The 25,463-nt window shown below is 42.7% G+C and overlaps 1 protein-coding gene across 2 annotated transcripts in view; it reads right to left on the bottom strand.

Annotated features, from left to right (window-relative positions):
- VWC2 (von Willebrand factor C domain containing 2) overlaps positions 1-25,463 on the bottom strand; it is a 56,725-nt gene that overhangs the window by 30,340 nt on the left and 922 nt on the right. For both annotated transcript variants that reach the window (XM_035552801.2, XM_035552802.2), the window contains exons 2-3: positions 24,520-25,301; positions 17,056-17,185 (exon numbers count right to left, since the gene is read on the bottom strand). In XM_035552801.2, coding sequence (XP_035408694.1) covers positions 17,056-17,185; positions 24,520-25,233 — 844 coding nt within the window. In that variant the 5' untranslated portion in view covers positions 25,234-25,301. The remainder of the gene's footprint in view (positions 1-17,055; positions 17,186-24,519; positions 25,302-25,463) is intronic.

Here is a 25,463-nt window from a genome sequence, read left to right as displayed (position 1 = left end):
AGGAAATTATTCTACAGAGAGGTGGGGAAAAGAAAAAAAAAAGCAAGCTTTTCCTTTGAGTTTCCTCTCCCTTATTCCTCTACATATCAGCACATGCATGGGATACAATAATATTTTGTTTTCTTTTATAGTTCTAGCACATATAATCTCTATCACTGTTTAGCACACTTGTCTTCTGTTCCTTTGCTAATAGATATTAGTTCATACCAGTGGGAAAATAGCCAGTGATGGAACTCAAGCTACGAACCTGATACCTACAGACCTATCTCAATCCTGCCAGCAGTCTCAAAGCTCCCAGAGAAAACACAAAGACTGAACGCCTGTTTCTGGTTAAACAAAGAAAATTGGATTTTTATCAGTTTGACTGTCACCTTTTACATAGCACTGTTTTGTCAAGAGCCACTAATGAAAGAGCTTAGCAGCAGATAAAGGACATGTGGCTTTGACCGAATATCCATAGATTTATCTAAAATATTTTACAGCGAGAATTATATTCCATGCTTTTCAGAGCCGAAATAGGATTACAAAGCATGGAAATGGATGTCTTAAAATATATATTATTGCATATGACTGAGCAGCTTCATTAATAACGCTGTCTCGGAAGATTTCAGTTCTGCACGTAGACTTGGTGGAACTTTAAATAAACTGCCTGTCTGTAATCCATATACATTTTGGCAGGCCTTCTGAATGGATGCCGCAGGAAAGAATGGAGGGTTTCAGCAGTTTGCATGCTAATAAAGTATCCTGAAAGCTAACACGATCATTTCCCTTTTCATCCACATCCTCTGTGTGTGTGTGACCATGGACATGCTACCCCCTCTACATGTGTTCTCCGGTACCATCCTACATGTTACAAAGGCACTGTGAGGGTGGACTGCCTTGGAGATTGTAAGCTGACTACATACTGAGCTCGTGGAGGTCCATATAAAGACTTAAAATAGACAAGGCTAGCTGCACAATGCTGCAGCTTGAAGGTCTGAAGGTCTTGCTGAAAATCCCACCTAGTATTTCACTGCTACCAGAAGAATATAAGAAACTTCTGGAAATTTGAAGAAAAAAGATCCAAATCAGCTCACAGCTTGTCCTCTGAGACCACCAACAAATGAGTAAAAAAGCCATGATGAAAATGAGAGTCACAACAGCAGAGCAGCAGAGGAAGCCCTCCCCATAAAGCGGGAGGTGCAAACTTGTCTCCTTTTCCAGAGCCATAGCCAAGGCTACCTGTGCAATGCAGCTGCCAGCAGATACCTTTCAGTTCAGCTGAGGAGTCAGAGCTAAATAAATAACATGCTAACTACATCATTTCTTTGTGCACATGAACTGCAGGAAACTTGTGTGCCTTAAGCGCACTAGCCAGATGGGATAATTAGGCTCAGACAGATCATTGACCTTCCTAGGAAAAATACCTCAGAGATGGAGGTTGACTGAATAAATCTGTGTCACGTTATGAAACTCCCAGACAATCCATGGAAACCCATCCGTACTGACTCATGGTGTTCCTGCGGGTGCATCTCGTGAGGGCTGGAACATTGGGGTTTGGGTATTATTCGGGATTTCTTAAATCTTCTCTATGGAAAACAGCACCGAGAGTTCACTGCTGGGAACTACTCAGCTGTCTTTCTATGAAAATGTTGAAAGCACATATATATGCATTTATGCTAAACAATTCTCTCTTTAATTATCACTGAGGCTGGTTTGTCACAGTAAAACAATTTTGAGGAAGTCAAGGCTTTGAGACAGCACAAAATGCAAATATCATTTCACCTTCCCTAAATAGAAGGCATGACACCCATTTAAATCATATTATTTTATCTTGAATTATAAAGGCAAATATAATCAAATAATCTTCTGTTTGAAAATAAGTTTGTTATTTTAGAGTTACAAAGGCCACATGGTCTCCCTGAAATCAAGGGAAGCTTTCTTTTCCTTTCTGCACCAAGTCTAGTTTTCCTTCCTCAATGTGTACCTCCATGTTCAGACCCACACTGATGAAGAAATACTTTCACGGGAGGCTACTCTGCTATTTTCCAGGCGTTTCCATGTCTTGTAATTCTTTTCCTAGCCAAAAAAAAACAGAAAGGATCAGAAGCACGACCTGCTATGAACTAAGCATATACCGCAACCCCAAAGACAAGCAACTCCAGGAGGAGTTCACAGGCAGAAGGTAACAGCAACTCCTCAAGAGTCCCATCCTTCCTGTAGAGATTAGGGCTGGCTCAGTGAGCTGCAGTGACTGGTAGCGTCTTTTCCTGTATCCCTGTGGCCTGGCATTCTCAGGGAGCCAGAAATTAATATTATCCAGACACTTTAAGTGTACCGACTGCAAACATATTACATATCCCAACAAAAACATGCAGCTCCACTTGGCCATTCACTGGACATTCCTGCATTAACAGATCCATCTTGTTATTTGAGACATATCCACATAAGCTACATCCACAAGGGACATGGGGCATCAAAAACTAGTCCTTATTTTAACAAAACACACGTATTTAAATAAATCAAAATAAAAAGCTAAACAGCTAATTTCAACTCATAGCAAGCTCTGACTTCAAAACACAGTTCTTTTTTGTCTGGGATCTTCAAAAGTGACCTATGCCCAAGTTAGGGCCAGGGCATTGGTAAGGAAGATTTATGACTTCTGCTCCACACAACACGCACTCACACGTGTGGACACCACCCTCTATACACCCATCGTGTAAAGAACAGCAAATCTCAACGGTATCACAACAGTATCTGTATGTAACTTCTCTTATCAACCCCCTGGCTGAAAATGTTTTTAACGGCTATTCAATTGGATTGCTGCTAATGAACACAGATTTTTAATTATAAAGCAAGCAAACAAGCAGGGAGGGAAAAAGAAGATAATAGATCAAATCATCTTGCGATTTACATAGAGGTAAATCAGAAGTCACTCCATTAGAAGAAGAGGGATTATAAGAACGTATGAAATGACTTGACCCCACTATTTAAACTCGCTGTTTTACCCATTTCACACGACTTCCATGATCTCATTAGTGCACTGTTCTCCTCTTAGCAGCAGTATCCATCCATTCTTACTTGCTGGAAGACACTTAACATTGCCACAGACTTCACAGCATATAGGCCAGTCACATCACACTACACAGACACAGAAGTCACAGGATTAAGACATTTACAAAAAGTTCTTTCTTGATGCTAAACTTCCTGAAAAGCACGTTCACAGAAAAGCTTCCCTACTGCTATTCTGAATCTGTGCACAGCTGTGGCACATGCAAGTCCCACCTTGCCACAGACAAAGTCCTTCTGAATTTACAGACAATCCACTACACGGTAAGAAGAGATTTGACCTTAAAATTACTTTAACACTGACATCTAGAGACAAGAGGTGGGAATCTATCTTTTAATGGGGTTGCCCAACTGGGCAGAGTTGAACCTCCTGTCCATAGGGACTCAGTAGGTCAAGTTGCGGGTTGGACTTGATGATCTTGAAGGTCTTTTCCAACCTAGATGATTCTATGATTCTACAATTCTACTCCCCTTCCCAACACCAAGCAGCTACAGATGCACCTCCAACTCAGGTACATCAGGTACAGTCATGGGTGAATTATGGCTGGTGATGCACCATCCCCTGAAGCAATTTCATGATTAAATCCAGACCTCTGTTTTCACTTATTAAATAGAGGAAATGGGAAAGAAGGTAGATTTCAACTCTCCTAACAAATGAATTGCAACATAAGCTAAGCACACCCGAAGATATGGCAGCTGCCCACATTTTCAGGCAGCCAGACAAAACACTCTCTCTCATCTCAGGGACTGTAATACCAAGGCAAACTCTTCTCCTCTAATGCTCTGTAGCAGAAGTGGCTTTGTAGCTCTTGGTACAGTACTCCTGGGGCTTTCTCTGCATAACAAGGGTGCAATGGTCCATGCACCCACAGGAGCAGCTATTTTGCCCCTGTATTCATTTCAATATAGTCCAGATGGAAGAATTAGCCTATCAGAGTCAGCTGCCAACCGACTTGTCTCAAGAAAGCCTGTGAGGAATGCACAGCTGCTGCTCCAGCACACAACCCACCTTACTGGCTCTGCATTTCTGGGAGGTGAATTAAGGGGATGATGGCTTTCTACCCCTGCAGGGAAGTGTTTCAAGAGGGAGCTTCAAGCTGCAAATGCTTTTCACTAAGCATGGTGTCTGATGAGCCCCTGTAGCGTACGTGCATGTATGTGTATATGCACACATACACACTGGAAATCTCCCAGCTGGACCTCAAAGGGGAAGATGAACCTTTGAAGCTAATCCCAGCTTGGGGTAAATATGATAAATATAAGCAGGTTTTATGTCATCTGAATCTATACATTTTGCATGGTCTGGATTTTGTAATCCATGTATCTCACTGACACTAACATGACTTGTGTCAAGGGTGATTTTCACTTTCTTTCACCTATCCATCCAGAATATTCATCTCTGGCAGCAGTCTGCAAAATCAGAGTGCAGATTCACTCTCCTCCTCAGTACCTTGAAACTTGCTTCAAAGACAGCAAAAGGTTCCAGACTGCTCCTCCACTTGGCTGACATCATGGTTTTTTTTATGGAAGTTACTGCTGGTGTATGGTTTTAGCCAAGGGACTGCACAAACAGCAGCACTGTAGGAAGGAGAGCACCAAAGCCCTGTGAAGGAGCAGACACCACAGCAGACCTCAGAGCCAAAACCGAATCAGTCAGAGATATGCACCAATACAAGCACATATATTTCAAGATAATTGACATGACTCTCCAGTCATCTTCCCTGGAAATAATCAGCTGTCAAAATGAACTTAACTAAAAAGACTAAAGAGTACACCCTCCACTGATGTGAAATTAAGAAGTCCTCTCATACTGACAAATGCTTCCCCTTCCCGTAATGAAAACTGTGCAACGGATAAAAGTCCTCTGCTGAATGAGCTGCCAGCAAGAAAATCAAGACGAGTTATTTTTCAGCATCACAGGCACACAAGCGGTTCGCTCTAGGAAGGCATGCTTGCCAGCAAGGCAGGCAGTGTTTGGCAGCACACAGACCCCGCTTCCCCTAGTGCTCGGACGTTGGTGGTCTTGTGTGTTTTAGCAGCTTACCTGATCACAACAGAACGCAACAGCCACACCAGAAGGGGAACATGCCTTATTTAAGCACACTGAAAAGAAAACTCAGCCTGTGGACTGAATGCTTAGGCTACAAACTAGGTAATGAGATCTTCTGATGTATTCCAGATGTATGCATGAATGCTTAGGCATGTATATGGATAATTAGATATAAATACCTATGGGAAAAGAGAGAGAGAGTGATACACTAAAAAACGGTTGCAGAATTGTCTTGGAAAGTTGTCATAATCATTACCTGCTTGGACTTCAGCATCGGTGAACTGGTCTTAAAAACAATCATTCGCTCATGTTAGTGGCTGCCAAACCTCTATCTAATCCGTTCATTAGCAATATATCAGGTTAGCAAGCTGCCATGGCAGGAAAATAATTAGCTTTCCATTGCGGGGTGGCACATTTCTCTATTGCATTGACATAACAAGTAACTCCATAAACTGCTATCATTTCTTTGCTTCTGAGGCCTCTTTTTTTAATTAACCCTTTAGTAGATTGCTTTCAACACACGCGAACTATAACTACAGAGAGCCCTTTGACCAACCACAGCTGTCTTAGCCAGCGTGAATAGCTATTATACAAGCAATTTATGGGTGACCTACCTTTAGGTCATTTAAATACAGCTTCATAGAATAGCTGAAAGCAGAACATGCCAAAAGGCATCCTCATTAGCTCTTTCCTCCATCATCTGCATGCACTGAGTAGCCTGAAAGCATAATTTTTGACGGTACTATTGTGTCCCAGCAAACATCAAAATGATTGTGCAGTGGTTGTGCGGGAAAAGGATTGCTGCTGTTTTAGAGATTTCTTAATTAGGTTTGGCTTAACTAGAAGATATGTGTACTTCCAGGATGTGTCTGGGTGGACTAAAGTCAAGGTAGCCTAGCCCTTTTTCTGCAAAGTGCTTTACAAAGAGGCAGTTCAAAAAGGAAATTCTAAGATGTGGACAGTATGAAACAGTAATGCTGAATTTCTGCTCATGCAAAAAAGAACTCCTGTAAACAGATTTCTTCCAGACTACAGCATGTCACTCCAAGCAGTTTCACTGTAGCTACATTTAGGCTGGTATTTTATTCCCCCTATCAAAGATCCAATCTTTATTTTAATCCTGGGAAAATATGTATAAGCGCTATCTTGTACAGTGTGTTACATGGGTTAATTACATGGTGCATTAAAGACCTTCCTATGCATCATGACTTTTGATTTTCTTGCTTTTCCCTTGATTTTGCCTTATGAGTACAGGGAAAATGTTTATTGGCACTATCCCTCTCCCCCAGTAAAACACTTTACCCTGTGATTTCTGATTCAAGTGCTATGAATACTAGAGCCCTAATCTGTTCTCTCAGGAGAATATTCAGCAGTGTTCAGAGCTTTCTTGCTTCTCTTCTCTGTACTTCTGCAACCTCTCTTTGCTGAGTGCTCAGCAAACACACAACATTATACAAATCAGGTGGGAGGAACCAGTCTTTATATAATAGCACACTTCTAATAAATGCACGCCTTTCTTAATGAAGCCTGACAGATGTTTACAGAAAGCATTTCACATTGATATTTAACTAAAACCCCTTGGCAGAAATCTTAACAAGAGGTCATCAAAATATCCAAGCAATTTCTTTCACTACCTGACATATGGGTATGGTGAATTACATTTACCATTGTGCTGTCTTGCTGCTTGGCTTCATAAGATATCACTAACAGTCATGAATCTCTTTATGTTCTATCTTTAAATGAACTCAGTAAACTGCGTATCTCCCCCCAAATTGCCCAGCTTAACCTGTGATTTCCATTTTGAACTCAAAATGTTCCAGCGGGCTTTAGACCAAGGGTTTGGGATCATATTATCAAAACAGAATGGGAACTATTTTGGAGCATAGGAGACAACACCTTTACTTTTTCTGGGAAAAGCAATTAACACCACACTCATGTGGAACTACCTTTGAGAAAAGACATGACACATGGTGAGTAAGTATTTCAAACACAAGAGGCCCCAAGCCAATTGCTTGGATATAGATGTTCTTTACTCAATGCTATTCACTCAACAGTATTTTGAGTCCTGCTACAATGCACTGCTTCTTTTTTTTTCCCCTGCCACTTGTCCATCTGATCCATTCCATTGGAAAATGAAAGAAATAAATCACATGTTGGGTGAGCATGAAGTGAAAAGCTGCTTCCCTTGTGCTTCAGCTGCTAAACTGAGTGTGACTTATGGATGGGCTGCTTGCAAGTGCTTCAAAGGAAGGTGGTCAGTAGCCAGCGTGCCACAGCAGTGTGTCCCAACACTGCAAGAACCAAGAGGAGAAAAATACTCATCATCCGCAAGACTATTAGGTAAGCTGGTTTTATGCATGGAATTTTGAACAGGCTGGAATTACTCTCACCCAAGGGCTACCAGCACAGAAGCAAAGAGAGCTAAAGACTCAGCAGGAGAAAAGGGCATTCAGAAGAAAATGGTGGTTTTCATTAGGAAGTCATTCCTCTACTGAAAATTTAACTAGCGCCAGTGTAGGCAGCAAGAAAACATTATAAGGTTTTCCTAAATAAAAACAGGAATCAAAGTTTTTGGTTGTCTATCATCTTTGGAATGCTAACCATTATGATAACTGTGCTGGTGAAGGTAAGGAATTATTTTAAAACTGTTATTTTCTATTTATTTTTTGAATCACATCTGTACACCTGAACATGCTCAAGGAAACAAAACTGCATAGATAATTACCCTCATGGAAGCAATCCAAAGGTTCACGAAGTGAAAGCTGCTTCCAAATTAAAAATCAAGGTTTTAAATTGGGAGAGCACTTGAGTTTCTAGCTGATAAAGATGTTTGACCTGCTGGGCAATGGTTATCGTCAGGGACTTTATTCAGCACTCTCACAGCACACAACATAGGGGAGTTCCCCAGTGCAGTGGGTTGAAACAGTAAGGCACTATTTACAGCAACAAGCCAAAAATTAACAAGCACTGCAATCTTACAAATATTAATGAAAATAAAGTCTTTTAGCCTCTTCCCTAAGAGCCTGTCACTCCTATTCCTTCAGGGACTTTTTCCAAACATATGAAGAGGCATACAAGTCATCCCCTAGTTAAAATAACGTTGGGAACAAATTTTCCTGTTCTGCATCACATCTGTGCTTCATTTAAAGTGTACAGTTTAAACAGGACTGGAAAAAAAAACCTTCTGAAATTGCTGTCATGCTCATTTAAGAAAGAAGACATCCCAAGGGAGGAGGAGTTATGACGAGTTAAGGCAGCATTTGCATTACTAGTGCTGCATTGTGTGGAAAGGCCACCTTGGTTAAACAGAACAAACTATGGAATAGCAACGTGTTAAGAAATGAAGTTTGGAAAATTTGGTTTAACAAAATCAGCCAATTCTCTGCTTCCATTCACCAGTAAGTCACATGGATCAATTCACATCTTCCTTAACTGTTACACCTTAACTTTCTGTGAAAAAATAAGCACAGAAAATTGCACTGCATTTAGAAGTAAAGGGAGATTTTGAGCATATCATTGTCTTGGATTTACATGGCAAGGTTGTGGTAGCAGGAGGGCTGCAGGGTTGGCCTCTGTGAGCTGGGCCCAGCAGCTGCCCCATGTCAGATCAGAGCCAGCTCCAGCCAGCTCCAAAAGGGACCCACTGCTGGCCAGAGCCAAGCCAGGGAGTGACATTGGGTGGGCCTCTAGGAGAGCAGATTTAGGAAAGTGGAAAAATAAAACAACTGCTGCTCCTGCAGCCCGTGGAGGAGCCCCCGGTGGAGCAGGTGGATGTGGCCTGGAGGAGGCTGCGGCCCATGGAGAGCCCCCGCAGGAGCAGGCCCCGGGCCGGAGCTGCAGCCCGTGGAGAAGAGCCCACGCAGGAGCAGGGGGTCTGGGGGGAGCTGCCGTCCACCTGTGGGGGACCTGTGCTGGAGCAGTTTGCTCCTGGGGGATGGACCCCGTGGTACGGAGCCATGTGGGAGCAGTTTTTGAAGAGCTGCTGCCTGTGGGCAGCCCCCGCAGGCTCAGTTTGGGAAGGACGGCATCCCGTGGGAGGGATCCCATGCGGAGCAGGGGCAGGGAGTGACCGAGAAGGAGCGGCAAAGACAAAGCATCAGGCACCGACCACAGTCCCCATTCCCCATTCCCTTGTGCCATTTGGGGAAAGTAGCTAGAAGAGGGTGAATGGGTGGGGAAAGGTGTCATTAGTTTTGCTCCTAGTTCTCACTGCTCTAGTCTGCCAGTGATAGGTAACAGATTATATTAATCTGCCTACACTGAGTCTATTTTTCGTGTGACAATAATTGTTGAGCGATCTCCCTGTCCTTATCTCAACCCTAGAGCCCTTTCCATCATATCTTCTCCCCTTCTTCCTCTGGGGGGGGGGGGGGGGGGGGGATTGTGTGAAAGCAGCTATACTAACATACCACCACACTTCACTGTAAGACTCCATTTCCTTTCAAAGCCACACAAATTCTTGGATGCCTGATTTAACTTAATAAAATAGAAATGTAAGAAACCAAGTGAATATAAAGCCAACACACAAAGTGTACGTCTTTCTTCATTGCTCCTTTTAAGCACACTGCAAAATACTAATCAGCCATGTACTCTTATTACTGTGTTGCTGTAGCACCTAGCTAGTAAATAGCTTCTATTTACAAATGGAATTATTTGCAGATAGAATACAATTGAGAGCTCACGTGGACAGATGCTGTGGCTCAGCTAATATCAGGCAATATATTAACCTATGGTAACTCAATCTTGAACAAGACAGAGTTTTAGAATTTAAGAGATCATAATTTAATCAAATACTATGGTATTCCACTGGTACAGAATTTTATTCCAAGGATAATACAGTGAGACGCACACAAATATTTTAAATATGCCCTCTGAATCTTTGCCACAATTTCACTTAGTGACGTATACAGAATCAAAATAGACATCCAAGAGCAAAACATGGGAGCAACCTTAACACTGGGATTTCTTCTCTAATGAACCAGCGTAAAGAATAAGACTGAGTATAGGAAAACTTCACCTCCCTTAATATTCATTTTCAGAACTTTCTTCAAACACCAAAGAATCAACACTGGATAAAGTATGTGGAGACCAAAGGGGGCACAATATAACTCCAGGATATCTTTAATTTACACATATACAGAGAGACAGATAAGATATAAAAAAAAATTAAATAAACTGCAATACAAACTCAGGGGATACCCAATTCACTGGAAAATAAGCAAATCCCCAAACATGCCTTTCTGTAAAACAGAAGCTGTCAGGCAGGACAAATCAAGCAACAGCACACTGTTCACTGCAATACCCTGGTGGATATTAGCATGAAGTCACTTTCCTGCCTGAACCAGAACCAGCACCCAGGACTAAACAGGATGGCAGGTGTGTGAAACTGCCATGGTGAGCAACAATGTAAGGTACGTAAGGTAAATCAGAACTTTTTTGTAATCATGAAAGTTGACAGAAATTTTATTCTTCTCCCCCACATCCCCAAGAATTTCAGTGTTTTTTGTTGTTGTTGTTGTTATTGTTTTGTTTTGTTTTGTATTTTTAAATTGGCTTCCATCTTTCTGCTCCTGGAGCTGAAGCTAAATACCTCTGAAGACCAGAGGAGCCATGACACACTGAAGCAGTGTCCTGACTGTACTGCGAGGAGCAGGCAGCTTGTTTCCCCATGGTCACCTGGGGCCATCCCTGCCAGTCAACTGTTTGGGGCATGTTCTCTCAGTCTTTTGCTTCAACCCACAGCAAAGCAACAGCCCTGTCAACCAGCTGCCATGAGTGACTGATAGGGCAGAGTTTAGGTGTGACACATGAGCTAAGCCTGCAGATAGGAGAAAAACTGGCTGCTGAAGAAAAGCTGCTCAGGCTCTCTGCAGCAGCCTGTAATGAGAAAATATTGCAGAGTGATTTCTGGAATGCCTATAGGATACACTGCCTTTATATTTTAATAGGCTCTTCTGCATCCTCCTACCTAATATGAAAGTACTACTTTAAACACTAGTATAACTTCTGATTGCCCTCACGTGCCTGAGCAAAACGACAGCGTGCTATGTACTCAGGGGCAGTTACTGCTGCCTTTCAACAACAGAACTCCCTGCTGAAAGCATTTTGGCTTCTTAGTGGAAAAAAATGTATATACACTGTACATATATGCAATAAATATATATACAGTATGTAGAGAGAATTGTTCTTGTAACAGATTTAGGCTCAGTATAAATGGGTAGTTTTGCCATGTCTTCAGGCAGATCCTTCTCATCCTCTGATAGCTGTTTATCATGAGATAAACCAAATAACTTGGAAGTTAGCAAAACACACTAGAGAAATGCCCTTAGAGGAAACAACAGCACCTGCAACTACTTAGCCAGCTCAACATGAAAACAAGTCAGCACTGTATCTCAAATGCATGCACATTCCTGCACATATATGTGAGTTGGAAACAACAAAGACTGTGATTTTGGGATACATTTTTGCTAGGCCCACTTTGTAGTGTTGCACATTACATCAGATCCAATCTAAGAGGAAAATATGGCCCAAGAACAAAATCCTGTGATTTCTGTGCTAGAAGCACATGTTGCTTGTGTTGCCACCAACTTTCCAGAGTAAAGAGACAAAATGAGAGGCAAGCACAGAGATACAGTAGAGTTAAAGGAGTCCCTTAAATTAAGATGATGCAGACTGAACTTCATCTCAACTTTGTTAACAGCAGAAAACAACACCAAAAATTACTATTATTAGTTTACTGACTTCAGCTACCAGATTTGGAAGCCACTCTAAATGCCCAAGGCAGCCATAAAGGAGCAAGTCTGATATTTCTTTGTTTTCAATATATAGCTGCCAAAATACCTGCTGCAGTTTTTCACCTAACTACCTATTCTCTAGGCAATTTTTATCACATACAGCTGTTCATGCAACTTTAATGGTGTTTTTCCCACTGAAACATTAATATTTCCTGGTTAACAGTCCTGTATTATAAATCATTTTATGAAATACAGCCAATTAAAGCAGAAACTTTGTGCAGAAGTTTTTGCTAAGTGACTGATACACACAGAAACACGGAACAAATACTACCTTCCACACACAGGCATATGAATGCCTGAACTGAACACATGAAAAGGGAACACACCATGTTGGTGCATAGAGCACAGGTGGGACAGGAATCAGGGTTAAAGGATTTCTTGTTCACTATGTTATTTTTTAATGAAAATTCCTTTTTTATAAATGACACACTATTACAATCTTAGTAACTGGACCCTACAATCAGTTTAGGATTCCTATATTTTACATATAGAAGACCACCACAACCACCCGATTTGATACCTTGCTTCATGCAGACTGAAGAACCACCCTCAGACTTTGAAACTTCTGTGTTGTCTCTGCTTTATATAAATTAACTGCCAAGGCATGACTGAAGAAGGTAAATAGAGAGAAGAGAGGAGAATCAAAGGTACTGCTTATTTAAATTTCACAGCAGTTAAATTTCTGATGTTTGCAATAGTCCTGTCTCGACCTCTACTGGGACAGCATTATGATACTTTCTCCATTCCCGAGACCAAGCTATATACGGTTGAGGGAATATCATATTTTATTTAAACACACTGCAGAAGGACATTAAATTTTACAGGTCAGATTCTCCATGGTGCTTGAGTAAGGCTGGGGCTACAGGAAAAGCAAACACGCCGCTCACTTGAGAACTGCAAGGTGAAGCTTCATTGGATCTGCCCTTGGCCTTATCATGGCGGGACAGGTCCCTCAGCCAACAACACACCCTCTTTCCACCATTTTAAAATAGATTTGAGTCCCACAGTAAGACAAAGCCATGTTGTACCCCTAAGAGCACCTCACACAGACAGAGCTCCCCACCTGCTATTCAGAAGCATTCCCAAACCACCTTACATTAAAGTTGTAATACTACATAAAGGAACTAGGGCAAATTTCAGTAAGTCCAGCCTCACAGTAAGGGTATACAAAACCATGACCACTTATTCCCTCTGCCCAAAAAGATGATGATAGACCTGCACCTTACTAGCAGCAGCCATTTCAGCCACATGACGCATATTTTCAATTTAAGTACAACCCCAAAAATGAAAGGAGGTCCTGACGGAGTCTACCTAAGGCACCTGAGATGACTCCATCCGGAGCAACATCTCTCCCGCCACATGGTCACTGAAAACAGGCAGGACATCCCCAGTGGATGACACAGACCTGACAATAACCATGACATGTGGTCATGTTTTAGACTGAGCATCTCTGAGCCTTCACTGACAGGAGACCTGTAGCTCCATCTGTTGCAGACGCAGAAACACCACCAGTGCCCAAACAGGTAAGTGCTGAGAAGCCACCAGAACCAACTTCACTTTATCTGGGGCAATCTTTCAGCCGTATAGAGAAACGAAAACCTGTTGGAGACCTTGGAACAATCTGGTTGTGGTTTTTTTTTTGGTCTAGCAACCGTTCTTCCCCTCCAGGCTCCGTCTGGACTCTTGGCTTAACCCAACATACCTACACACACACGCAGCTCCCATGCCCGCTCTGCAGTGGCAGCAGGCTGCAAGCACGGCTGCATCCAGCTGTGCGCGCCTACCGGGGCTCCGACACTGAAAACAGAAGTGGAACGGACAACCAAGGTAATTCAATTTAGGAAAATAATTCACTTTCAGTACTAACCACTCCCCTTGCCACCCAAACGAATCACTGGCAACAAATGCCCAGCCTTTTTCTAATGGAGAGGGAGCACTATGCTTATTATCTTTATTCTTCACTCCCTACGGACTGTAGAAATGTTTGTGCCAGATTCTGTACACACCGGTATCACTGTAAATAGGACCTGCCTCCACAGGAGTAGCTAACTACACTGCCAGGACTGTAAAGCAGGAAGGAGATCGGCACAGGGCACTAGTTACTCCATGTAGCTCTCTAAAGTCAGATTGAAGTTTAAGGAGGATTTTTCTTGGTTTTGCTGCTGTTGGTTACCTGAAGCATGAAGCTCAATCCCCACACAAAGAAATCCTCTCTTCCATTCCTCTCTGTCCCCACACTGCTTCCTTGCAGGGCACGTAGATGAAATAACCATAAAATGGTTCACTTGTAGTGACTTGTGACATAAAAAGCATGAAAATTCCCCCTACCCAAAGATTTTCTCAGTGAAGTGCACCTTTTATCCCTTCTGTAAGCTACTTTTCCGAACAGATACTTCTTTAAAGTACTACCTGTCCCTGTTCACAAAGAAGAAAACATCTTCAGCTATGAAAGTATCTAGGCTCCTTCTTGACAGACAGGCTGTGATACAGAAGGTTATTAATTCCTACACCTAAGACTGTTCCTCACTCTGCAAGTTTTCCATTCACTTCTAATGCTGAAAATAAGTGAGTACCTATGCAGATGCACTGTTGCACCACAGTCTATCCATCCCTCCTTTGAAGGGTTGCCAGCACTTTTGTGGAATCAGGTTAGAGAAGTCAACTACACCCCTTCCTTCCCACAAGGGATAACGCACAGTGTCTCACATCTGCCAAGTGACTGAATTCACTCATTTCTAATAATGAGCGGCCTCCATGAGATTTCCTCTACAATTCTTAATCGGGCATTTGTCCGTGGTCCTGCTAGGGATGGAGGCACTTTCCTAGCTCTTGCTGGTTCACCACCAGCAACCCACAGGCCAGGCAAGTTGGGAGAGCATTGCATGTGATGAAGTGCCAGGAATGGGAGGGAAATCTGAGAGCAAAAATTGTGCATTTTTAGTGCACAGATTTTAGTAAACACATAGAACCCGAACTTCACCTCCTACCTCTTCTTGCTCTACCAAGGGCAGGATGCTGAGCGCGAAAGCAGCCATCTATCTCCCTTGCATGCTTTCCATGGCCTCCCTGTAAGGCAGGCCCCACCTTTCCCACCATGCATGTTATGTGGCTGAGCAAACTGTGCATCTCCTACGCTCTTTTGGGTTACTGACATGATGTCGTCGAGGTCATCTCTGCTGCGATCAACCCTGAAGCACAGTGCTGGGATTGTTTCCCGTGACTCACATTCGCAGTGCATTTGTTCCAGTAGGCTTGAAAATGACGGGGACGAGGCAGGCTAGGTTTTCCTGCTCAATAGGCTTTTGCTCCAATCTAATTAAAACATTTAGCAATTCACTGAAGTTCCTTGCAAACTGCACAGATCCAATACTTTAAAATAAGCTCTGAAAGCAAACAGCCTGGTATTTTAAAAACAACTCTCCAGATGGAAAAGGATTCCTCAGGAATTTCTTTACTATACTATACCAAAGCTGCTGAACCAGAAAAGCCAAGCTTCTTTTGAACTATCTTGTTTTTGTTGTTATTGTTAATGGCTTTTTTTTTTTTTCCCCTTGTCTAAAAGCTAACAAGGAAAACCACTCTTGGTTCTCTGAGATGCACAGAAGTGACAGGACAGCTCAATGGAAACAGTCAGCTCTGGTCACCTTGGTTTGAAACTGGGTCAGTGATGCCAGCTTGTGGGTATACTGAAGGAATATGCAATTAATGGGGGGGACTCAGACGCTGAGGACGAGAACACCCTTTGCTTGCAGGCAGGGCTCAGGTTATTCGGCTTTTGTGCTCTGAGAGCAGGCAGCCGTGTCATAACTAAGGCATTTTTATGCATGGTTTTTGAAACAGGCCCTCTTTCTGCGAAATGCATCAGGGAATCTATGGGAACAGCCAAGCCAAGCCCCACACTGCCGTACCAGCTTAATTCAAAGGCAAGCAACCGCAGGAGATGGCCACCACCACAGTGCGGGAGCACATGCACTGACAGGAAAGCCAGGGGAGCTCCAAACAGCAGCAACACCCCTGGAGACCTTCAGTGGGAAAGACTACGCAGACTTAACGTGGTGTGCTTGTAGCTCCATCCCCAGCATTGAAACCAGACCTCCTGCCTGCCAAGAGTGCCCTCTGTCCTCCATGCCTCAAAAAATGCCTCTTTTCACCTCTGAAAGCAGAGTGCCCTTAAGCTGCACCACCAGGAACAAATTCCTTCAGGGTTGTAACGACCAATTAAGGGATAGAAGGCAATTACTTCTGTACCCATACAAACGAAACTCCTCCAATGCAATTAACTGTCCCTTATCATCTGCTGTTGAATTTGTGGGAAAGCACATGCTGTACACTCTCTCCTCCCCTAGCCTTTCCACCGTTTTAATCCGTTTATTTTAGCTAATGTAACGGAACCTACCTATTCTAGAGAAATAATGTATGTCTGCAAATTATCTGAATATTTTTAAATGTCTTTTTTTTTACATAGTTAAAATATAATTTCATTTGAGATTTTGCAGCTTTCATTTCTATTAATAAATTATCATTTCTTCTTTATAAGTGATGAGCTAGTGTGTCATGTAATTTTTTCTTCTAAATAGACCAAGACTTTGATCTAATGCAAGCCCTTTCTGGGAGTAGAGAGACTTTCTGTCTAATTTAGTTACGAAAAGTATTCAATTAAACTTGGGAGTTTAATTCATTTAGTTATGAAAATTAAATGAGCTCAATAAGGTGCATTTGATTTGCCTCAGGGAAAAAAAAAAAAAAAGAGAGAGAAGAATCTCTGAAAGGGGAACAAATAAGAAGGGAGAACAAAAGTAACTTTTATTGCTCAGATTGAAAGGTGGATAATATGAAGAGCCTGCATGCATTTTAGTGTGGATACATAAAATGTATCCACAGTGGGTTTATGCAGATTTTCTATCCAGAAGTCACATGAATATCTGGCATTAACACTCTGATTGTCTCCTGGGTAACAAAAATCCATGTAGGTCATAACTGAGTCCATCCCAGTCACGAGGAGATCTGCCTCCTCACATGGGGAAGGCACCTCCCACACGCAATCCTTCTCCATCTCCCTTTGGGGAAGAAGGAAGCAATGGAAATTTTTTTTGCAAAAACAGAACAGAGCCATTTGGATCTCTCTGCGAGAAACCCCCTTCTAGTTCTCCAGCAGTCACTTACCATTTTTGCAGATGGGACAGCACTGATCAGGCTCATACACTGGATCCACACACTCGGTCTGGGGACAAGCTGACACAGTGCACAGCACTTCTCCATTGGCTTCACAGCGACACTTCTCACACGGAGAAACCTGAAACACAAATCCACTCGTCTTTTAATTCTCTCTTGTTCTTTCCTCGATCTCCTTCTCCTTCCCTTTTAAAAACCAAATGCTTTTTATAGCCTGAATAACACAAAGGGCAAGGCCAGGCTCCTGCAAAATTATGGGACTGCTGCAGAATGAGTCACAGGTTCTGCTCTGAACCTGTGCCCCAAAGAAATCAGTCAAAGGGATCTTGGGTACAAGAAGTCTTTATACTTTAACACAAATAAAGCAAAAAATTCCCCACCCCTTTTCTAATGAAATTCCAGCATAACAGGTTCATAATTCAGATGAAATTTGGTTAAGTTCCATCAGAAGTTCGAAAATTAATTTAGCAAAAAATATTGTACTAAAAATAAAGGATTTTTTTTCCTCAATGAAATATGAAACTTAATGTAAAACCTTATTGCAATTTTTCCAGTTTTGAACGTTTTTGGTAGCAGGAACTTGCATTTTATTGAAAATGATCATTTTCATAGAGAGGTCAGCAAAAACATTCTGTGAATTCATGTATTTCCCAGAAGTTACCTATTCTTTTTGCAATATTTGAAACTTTCTGAAAAGAAACTGCAATTCAAAGAAAGGGGTGAAGCACAGAAAAGGGTCATCCCTTTTTTACCTTCTGAAACATTACTGGTTTTTGAACACTTCTACAGAATAGAAGTACCAGGAGATAATTACTTAAATGACCTACTTCAGTGAAATTAATTCCAAACAAATTAGAATCCGTATTTAAGAAAAATACGGACTTTAAAACGCCTGTATTTGCTAGATGTCCTCTTCAGTGTTCCTGAGAAGGTGCTGCACGTGGCATCTGCAACATCCTTGTACCACTCGAGGAGCTGGAGGTGAAGGGAAGCCACGGTGCTAAGGAGGAACAAGTGGTATACTGTAAATCTCATCACAGCACTGCAAAAACCACGCTGCAATCCGTGCTCAGAGTGCAGGATGACAGTGTGGCTGCATGTTATTACTATGATCCTCTAAATCCATAATCTGTGCACATTCTAGGTTTACTTAAGGTCAACAATTTGACAAAGCTGATTTTGCTTGGACTCCTTCCCATTCCAGATTCCAGCTGATGCCAAACAACCACCTTCTGCATTTCTCCAACGCAAGCAGAGTAGCCACAAGCCTAAAAAAAAATCCTTTTCTGTGAAAAATCATGCAGACCTCTAACTTTTAGATCATCTGCTATCTTCCCCTATCTCTGAAGCAGCCTGTCACATTTTTTCCTCAAGTCCGTTCTCCGCTTGCTCGCCACTTTCACATCTTTCTCACTTCCAAAGTCCAAACATGCTGATGCTTGCACAGCATCATCTCCAACTAAATGCTCATCCATGCTTTGCCACTTCTCTTCCCACCTGCCAGGGCTGTCATTTGTTTATGCACTCATGTATCTTTTCACGCCGGCCCCTCTGTGTAGAATGCCTAAATAGGGTCTGTTGCTGTGTTGCTTTCTGCTTTTATTGCTATTATTTATTTCAGACTTCCTTCGCTAGCTAGTTGCTTCCAGATTTCTCTTTGCTTTGTACTCTACCCAGGACAAAAACACACCATGCGTTTATAAAGTGCTACAAGCAGGCTGATAGCCCGGTACTGCAGATTTTTATTGCAGGCTTAAGGACAAGAACTTTGTCTTGTAATTGCTCATAAACTGCCATGTTCACTTGCAGTGCTGGAGTATCAGCAGATGAGGAGATTTCTGACCCAGCGTTCAGTGTCAGCTATCTCAGGCAATCACTTAAATTCCACGTGAAATCTTGAATGTAAGCAAACCTGAGCCCCTCGTTATTTGCAAGTCACTGGTAAGACTCCTTCCCTCTGGAGTTACACGAAGAGAAAAATACTTACTAAATTATAAAAACACGTTTGCTTTTTAATTAGGAAACCTTCTTGATCAATGCTACTAGAACTCAATTTCACAGATATGGCTCAACGAGGCGAATCTATAGCTTTCAATTGGTTTCAAAATTTCATGGCATCACTTCAAAAACATGCAAATTTGTGACAAATCGCAGTTCAGTGAGGCCTGGAACTACAACAGATATTCCCTCTCCCACAACTTTACTTTGTAGCTATGCTGTTCAGTATTGAAAATGATGTAAAAAATAAAACATCTACTAACAATCAGGAAACAGTAACAGCAAAAAGATGTCATTCCTAAAGTCCCTCATCTGTAATATTTAATATTCTAATTAAGTAGGTTGTTTACTAAAATTCCAAACAGAGATAAGCCTAAAATTTCTACAGCAACAAGCCATTAAATAAAGCATTGAAAATGTTATAAAATGATAAAAAAAAATGATCAAATTTTTGTCTAATAATGATAATTTGGAACAATGGCCTTCCCTCTTACACAGCACATATGGATGAAGACGACATTTTTCATGAACTGAGCACTCCACCCATGTGATACAGTAGTTCCTGTGTGATAGATGAAGGGCTGCTTCAGGGGAATGCAGACAGAATCACAGGATCATCAAATGGTTTGGGTTGGAAGGGACCTTAAAGATCACCTGCCATGGGCAGGGACACCTCCCACCAGACCAGGTTGCTCAAAGCCCCATCCAACCTGGCCTCGAACACCTCCAGGGATGGGGCATCCACAGCTTCTCTGAGCAGCCTGTGCCAGTGCCTCACCACCCTCTGAGTGAAGAATTTCTTCCTTCTATCTGATCTAATTCTCCCCTCTTTTAGTTTAAAACTGTTGCCCCTTGCCCTGTCACTACAAGCCCTGGCAATGACTCTTTCTCCATCTTTACATAGCACACCTTTAATAAGCACTGTCATCTGTCAGGCACTATTTTGTCCAGCTTTTCTCTTACTGGACGAGACGAACACTCTCCTCCGACTTCTCTGTCACAGGCAGTTACGCTTGCTGTACAAACAGCAGTTTGTGACTCTCTCCACTCGTTGGCCCAAGGGTCCCTTCATCCACTCAGCTAGGAACATAACGAAACCCAGAGGTACGCTTGGTGCAGTTACTTCACGTAAGAATCCATGGGAAATGCACAGCAAAACCTCCAGCCACGGTGTTACCCCAAACCAGGTACAAGCCACAACCAAAGACCAGATTCTGATGCTCATAAATCCCATTTTGTCTGACACCACTGTTTTCCCCCCACTGTTACTTTGCCACTTTTTATACTTGAGGGAGTTCCTGCACGGTTTCCTGAAGTCAGCAGAATCACACGTCTAAGTGCAGCCCTCCAGGACAAGTAATGGCAGCAGAGTCGAGGAGGTTCTGCATATGTTTGTTTTCACGTAGCTCTTTTCAGGCATGTAAGCAAAATGTAGCTGCTAAAATGGTATTAGTGTCAACCTTTATCTGTTCGTCCTCGGACTAAATGGTAGAGCACTGCTTTTCATATATCATCATGATGTAGCGGGAACTGGGAAAAAACACCATTTCTTTCCTCATCTTAATGGCAGCTTAATACTTGGAGACATAATCATCACTAGAGACAATAAGACAGCGTATGTGTAACAGTTAAATAAATCAGAATGAAAAGACACATTTGGTCCTTCATTTCCTCTCCTCCATTCCTATAACGCAAGAACATTCCCTGCGGCACAGTTTCTAATGACAGCCAATGCAATGAGCATCCCACTCATTCATTTGGGAAGCTACCAGTTTAGCAGAACTCACACTTAGCACATTTGACATAACCAGGCTGGGCTGCAAGCAATATGACCTAGCAACCTCTCTCTGAAGTGTGGTCTACAGATGAAGTTATTAACATTAACTACACAACACAAGTAGCTCCGCCTAGGCAAAAACCATGCAAAGACAACAAGAGGCACAGAAGTCTTAAGTATTCACCAGACAGCTGTAAAAACCTGTAGAAAATAGAGTACAGATGGAAAAAAAAAAAAACAAAAAACAAACACCTTTCTTTATAATTGTTTAAAGGGAAGTTTATAAACAGATGTATAACTGTTGTACTATGAAGTTGCAGATGTAGGGAAAACGCAAGCACACAAATGTGTAAACTGGTAGATTTCCCGCTACCGGGATATGAAGAAAACTTTATCTTAGTAAGGGCAGTAGGTTTATTCAGCAACTTAGTATAAATTGTCATAATTAAGAAGTGACAAGTCATTTACACTCATTGAAGTGATTTGAGCTTTGTCTACCCTCTTTCCACATGCCAAACAACAACAAAAAAAAGCTGAATAAAAAAGAACCTATAAATTATTTGTAACATACATTTTCTCCTTGAGCCTTGAAAACATCTAAGCTTAAAAAACCAACCAAACAAAAAAAACCATAATCACAAACTGATTTACTATTCTACTGGGATATGTATCAGTATTTTCTTTCCACTTATACAATGTAGGAGAACATGAACAGGATTAGGCTGACAAGAATAAACATACCAGCCTTGTTTTTATTTCTGTATCTCTTCACAGACATTTCAAAATCCGCTTGGGTTTGTTGACTTCCAGATTTCCAAGTTATTCACAAAACAAACAAACAAACAAACAACAGTTCTTGGTAGCACAGAAATTCTAAACAAAACACACAAAGCAACAACTTTCAAAAATGTATGTCTTTCCCAAATGATAATACACTTCTGAAGATAATTTATGGTCCTTTAAGACTATTACTTTATAAGTCAGTCTGTATTTTCGAATGTTACTGTAAGACTGAAAAACACCTCATGGGGTATGTGCTCAGCAATCCCTAGCTGTAGTGCACAATTTTTTCCTAATTGCATTTCACCAGCTAAGGCTTTTGCTCCAGTTTCACCTGTACGGATCCTGCGATGCCTTTGCCATACTGCATCACTATACCCACCGGAGAGCAGAGTGGTGCTGATGAAAACAGCTTTATGAGACCTCATCCTTCTGCTACACCTGTGTTATGGTTTTGTATTGACATCCATGCCCTTTTTAAAAAGCTGAAAAACACGTGTGCACACACACACAAAGTCTGCGGGAAGAGCTGCCAATCAGAGAAGAAATGCATCAAACCTCCCATTCCCTGGCAAACTCAGATTGTGAGTTAGCACTGGCTCCTGTCGAGGAAATGGTTTGCTACGTCAAGCCATACATGAATTTTATATAAGCAAACTCCCAAACTTGCACGTGTATTTACACATCTGTACATAAATGTTTGTGCAAGTAACTTCACTTGAAGGTTAGGAGGTCACCTTTTTCTTCCTTCAGTGGTGTCTGACACTCTTGGCCACAAACTGAAGATAAATGGGCAGAGAGAAAAATCAGACTGCTACCCATTTAAAACTCTTTCCGTGACCTTAATCAAGAGGTAGCATATTAGCAAGCTCTGTAAGACAGTCAACTTTAAACGTGTAAAATGGCTTTTGAAACTGAGTGCGATTATTTGCATTTGCAATTGCTTCCACTCAGCAGCAATCTGACTACATCGGTACTTTCCTCAGCCAGACATCTCAGCTGATTGCAGTGGCAGGGGTAAATGCCTGCATTTACACTTTTGTGCTCGTATTATTGGAACCAGTGTGGGAACCCAACTAAAAACCAATGACCCCACATTCCGAAACACGCAGGCTGCAAACCCACTGCCTGTGCTGATAACTTCCCTTGAATTTCTGGAGCAGGCACCTATTCTCCCTACTTCCCAAAGCTGTCTAACACAAAGAAGTAAGGAAAATGATATTCCATTACAGGAGGGCATCAACACAGCTAGCTGCTAAAGGCCAAATAGGATTAAAAAGGAAGTTGAAAGCCAAAGCCTGTGCAGAACAACATTTCTGTAAGTGTCACTGTTGGGCATTCCCTTTTTACTGAGGCTGCCAGCCACGTTCAAGTATAACAGGAAGCCCTAAGGTTTTATCCTCTCGGCACACACTTAAGGTATTTCAGATTACAGCCATTAATACAACAGCACTGTATACAGATAAAGAAGTGCAACTTGTCAGAAAAGCATGAGCAAACAGTGAGGAAAAGCCTTTAAAACTTCCATAAGGAGACCTACAGAGAGCATGTGCAGAAGCATGACTGCTTTGGCCACCCTCTAGAATTAGCTGTGCTGGAAAGGAAAGGATCCCAAAACCCACCTCTGAAAACGTCACGTCACACCAACCAGCCCCTGTTAAACCTAACTTCTTCCTCTTAAACTGGAAAACTGCTGCCCCAGAGCTGAATGCAGTCCTTGAGGGCAACACGGCAAAAGGGAGGACACCATGTTCCCTGCCACGTTTTGAAAACCACGGCTCTGCACTTGCCTACCTGAAGAGGCCATGGGGAAATGCTGGAATTTACTCTGAGGGGAGTCTTTCTGCTCCTTTATTTATTTATTTCTCAGCAGGTTGAAGAATGTGGAAAGACATTACAAATTGAACTAAGTTTCTAAGAACACGTAAGTACCACAGAGAACAGAGGTGGTAACTTATTTATGGCCTTCACTAATGCACTTTCTTTTTCTCCACCTTGCAAGGGGCTCAAGCTGCCGGAGCTCTGAATTAGATTTCACACTCCCCTCAACCTATTCAATTCTAAAATCTCAGGTGTGTTCACACTGGGGTTTTGAATCAGACCCGTATCTAACAGTCATTCCCAAGCACATTCTTAGAGCCTGCCTGCAGATCTCAGCCACTATAAAATACAAAAGGGAAAGAGTCAAGATAAGCAACCAGGAAATTGGCCCCAACTCTTGAACTTTTCAGTACAACGTAATAAGTTGCGTTTTCAACAATAATGACCTTGCACAGTGATGCTTAAAAGGCCCTGCTCTGAAAGCTTTTCTCTAAACAAAGCTTTTCAAGTCCTTTGTTTAAGCATCACTGTAATCCAGATTGTAAGCCATGCTCTTACTAAAAAGAAGGCCCATAACCATTCTCAGAAACCAAGTATTACACAACCTTGGCAGCCCAATTCAAGCAGCAAATAACAAGGAGAAAAGTAATGACTTAGGAAAAAGGTATCACCACTGTCTGATTACTAGGAGCGGGAGTCAGCTCCCCAAACCCTGCTTGACCCCTGCAAGGTAGAAGTTTCACTGTTAACAGTAGACTAAGGGAACACATGCAATACTGGAAATTCTCATAAAATCTACTTCACCACCAAGCAGCATCCCTTCCAGTAGTATTTTTTACTGTAAATACCAGAGGAATTAATAAAGATCAGCCCCCTCATTTAAAAATGTTACAGTATCACAGAACAAGAAAGGTCATGTTTGAGGGGAATATTTTACAGCACTGCAGAAGTTGCATTAACACAGAAATGAAAAGGGGAGGGGGAGGCCCAAAACACCCTCCGAGAAAGCATTTTGAGACCACCACGTCACTTCAAGTGACAGAAGGACCCACGAAACGACTTTCTGCTTCGGCCCTTACCATGAACTCCTCCAGGGTCTGGTAGGTTTTCCCCCGAAACTCACAGTAGTTCTTCCTCTCCTTGCACTGCGGGCAGCACTGTGTGGTGTCCACATGAACGCACCGAGGGTGGAGCCTGGGGCACTCGGGCTGTATGCACAGCGGTCCCTCTTCAGTGCAAAGGCAGGGGCAGGCGGAGGGACCCGGCGCAAACTTCTCCCCGATGGCGTAGACAAAGCCACTCTCGTCCACGCAGCCCTTCCCGCGGTAGTCCGGGTAGGCATACTCCTCCGGAGGCTCAGGAGTAGCGCTCGCCACAGCGGCCGGGAGAGACGAGTCTTCAGCCACCCGAGGCTCCTCGGCAGCCGCGTCCCTTTGCTCTTGGACTTGAACGCTCCCGGATTTACCTCCCGTGCCCTGGCTATTCCAAGCCTGCTTTTGCTTAGTCCACGACTCCTTGTTCGAGTAGGTCCTGCTTCCTTTGCTCTTCCAGTCCCTGGTGCCCTCCTCCCTCCCGCTCCTGCCGATCTCATTCATCTTCCCCGGGCCCGTCTGGCTGTCCCTTGTCGATGTGTGATCCCTCTTTTCCTGGCTCGCTTTTATCTCCTGTTTGTCTTGAGCCTTGGCCAGTTTTTGCACGGGTATGGTGGAGCTACAGAGGGCAACCATGAGGCAGCAGGTTACGAGGAGCGAGCTAGAGAGAGCTCCAATTGCCATTGCAGTAGAGCTGGGCATCACCTACTGCATCCCACAGGGGACACTGCATTCACATCGGAGGGAAGCGCTCCGCAGATCCACGGTCCCTAGGAAGAGAGCGATTAGGAACACTTCAGCTCGCGCGCCTCTCTCCCCCCTCGCGCCTCCAACATCTCAAACAACACGCAACCTGCCTCGGCGCCTCACGCCAGAGGCAAACAACAGCCTGGTGCTGCATCCCTCCTCCAGCCCGGCTCTGCGATGTCTCA

Source organism: Cygnus atratus, chromosome 2 (genome assembly GCF_013377495.2).
Source record: "Cygnus atratus isolate AKBS03 ecotype Queensland, Australia chromosome 2, CAtr_DNAZoo_HiC_assembly, whole genome shotgun sequence".
Classification (NCBI taxonomy): Eukaryota; Metazoa; Chordata; class Aves; order Anseriformes; family Anatidae; genus Cygnus; species Cygnus atratus.
This window is presented reverse-complemented; position numbering and strand designations above follow the sequence as displayed.